Raw genomic sequence first — 2,060 nt, 5'->3', positions numbered from 1 at the left:
ATACAAAATTATAGATAAGTTGGAGACATATCAACCTTCTACTTTATTTGAAGTTCATAGGTATCTTGGGATGCACGTCCTTCGTCCACATGGCTCTGACTCCTAGTTTTTGGGACAGGAAGAAAGCACGCCGGGGAGTTGAGGCCAGAGGCGGAGGGAAGCACATTAAGAGTTGAGGCTAGAGGGAGAGGGACATCCAGATAGGGGGGGGGGGGAGATGGCACCGAGGTGGTCGCCGAAGGGAGAGGAACATCGGGTTGGTCACGAGATGTGCACGTTGGCATGGTTCAGGAGAGATTTGAGGAGAGAAAATAAAAAGGAAACATGGAGGTGGGCTGGTGTCCCGGGTTTTCATGCCCGCGTGAACATGAAATTTCATGAAAAAAATTTCTCGTGTGATGAGGCTCCCCTAACATATTGCAGACTGTGGTTGGGCCACTAACATGTGGACATAGATAGGTTGGCCAACATGTTAGAGACCCAACTGCACCTCGTAGTACGTGAGGGGAGTTGTGTTCTTTCTTGTGCGGGAGAGGTGGATGGATGTAAGTCAAGACATACCAACTTTCTTTTAAAATAGAGAGTACTTACACCATATTAGAGCATCTACTTATACCCTAATAAAAAAGTTCTAAAAAGGCGGTTAAAAGCGACTCCAATCAGGCCTCTTCTTCGTCCCTCTTTCTCAGTTTCTCCTCTTCTTCATCCCTCTTTCTCAGTTTCTCCTTAACCATCACCAATACCACACGCATCCGGAGCCAAAAGCGAGCACTCAAAGGAACAAATCAATCCCAAGCAGTCCTTCCCGCCGGAGCTTCCTGCCATGACTATCGAGACGCTGAAGGCGCGCATCCTGCGCGTCCTCAGATCGTCCCTCCCCGCTGCCCCTGCCGCCGCATCGGCATCCCTGCCGCCGTCGCCGACCAAGCCCGGCCGCGTCGTGCTCCACTCCACCGACGGACTATCCGACGATGCGTCCTTCTTCGACGCCCAGGAGACCCCCGCCAAGATTAACCTCCCCGCTGAGCCCATCGACGACGACTGGGAGCTCGTTGACCAGGACGGCTACGACCGGGACTCCCTTGCCTCGGGGCCGGCGCCAGCGTCTGATCCCGACGGCATGCTCCGGGATTTCCCGGCCAGGTGCCCACCCGGCGGCGACGAAGCCGTGGTGCTCTATACCACCACGCTCCGGGGCATCCGCAAGACGTTCGAAGACTGTAACGACGTGCGCGCTCTGCTGGATAACCTCGCCGTGGCGTTTCAGGAGCGCGACGTGTCCATGGACCGGGGTCTCCGGGAGCAGCTCTGGGCTGCCACCGGCGAAAAGGCCGTGCCCCCGCGGCTCTTCGTCCGCGGCCACGACCTCGGGGGCGCCGCCCAGGTGCTCGCACTCCACGAGGACGGTCGCCTTACCTCCCTCATCCAGCTGCCGTCACTTTCGCCCCCGGAGGCGGCGGTCAGCAGCAACAAGAAGAGGGAGAAGTGCGAGGCGTGCGGGGGGCTGAGGTTCGTGGTATGCGGTGAGTGCGATGGCAGCCGGAAGTTGTTCGACGGCGAGCGCGGTGGTGTCCGGTGCCACGGATGCAACGAGAACGGACTCGTCATGTGCACACTTTGCTTGTACCCGAGCTGAAGTAATGTAAATTAACTAGCGGTTAATTGCCAATCACCTGCTCCTTTTTTTACTTAATTAATTACCGACCATAGTGGTACCACTTTGGGGTTTGAGTGTGTAATTGGATTTTGTGGTTGTCTTGTCATGTACATACATTATGCTAGTATACGTTTATGTTTATATTTGTGTTCAACCACATAGAGATGTCAGATGTGACATGCATATGCTAGCTTAGATGTCCATGTCAAAAACCCTAGCATGTATCCATCAATCAGATTTCTCATGAAACCAGATGGTTTGATGAAAAATGCACTGGTAATTAATCAGGTGATTAAGGGGAATAAAAAACAGTTGGAATTTCTCTACATCATTTCTGCCATTTGATAATGTTGGCCTTCTCACGTAAGCAACTATTAAAGCAAGTACAATAAGCTTATGCAAG

At 53.0% G+C, this 2,060-nt stretch overlaps 1 protein-coding gene across 1 annotated transcript; it reads left to right on the top strand.

Moving 5' to 3' along the window:
• The first annotated feature begins 628 nt into the window (after window positions 1-628).
• LOC123185287 (uncharacterized protein At5g39865) lies at window positions 629-1,811 on the top strand. The gene has a single exon (XM_044597212.1). It carries the CDS (start codon window positions 824-826, stop codon window positions 1,634-1,636), a length of 813 nt encoding a protein of 270 aa, XP_044453147.1. The 5' UTR covers window positions 629-823; the 3' UTR covers window positions 1,637-1,811.
• Window positions 1,812-2,060: the final 249 nt, after the last annotated feature.

The sequence above is a fragment of the Triticum aestivum genome, chromosome 2A (genome assembly GCF_018294505.1).
Source record: "Triticum aestivum cultivar Chinese Spring chromosome 2A, IWGSC CS RefSeq v2.1, whole genome shotgun sequence".
NCBI classification, from domain to species: Eukaryota; Viridiplantae; Streptophyta; class Magnoliopsida; order Poales; family Poaceae; genus Triticum; species Triticum aestivum.
The sequence above is the reverse complement of the archived record's forward strand: the minus strand, read 5'-3'. Positions and strand labels throughout refer to the sequence as shown.

Coding starts and splice junctions, on each gene's coding strand:
- LOC123185287 (XM_044597212.1), top strand. CDS start 824: ATGACTATCGAGACGCTGAAGGCGCGCATCCTGCGCGTCCTCAGATCG.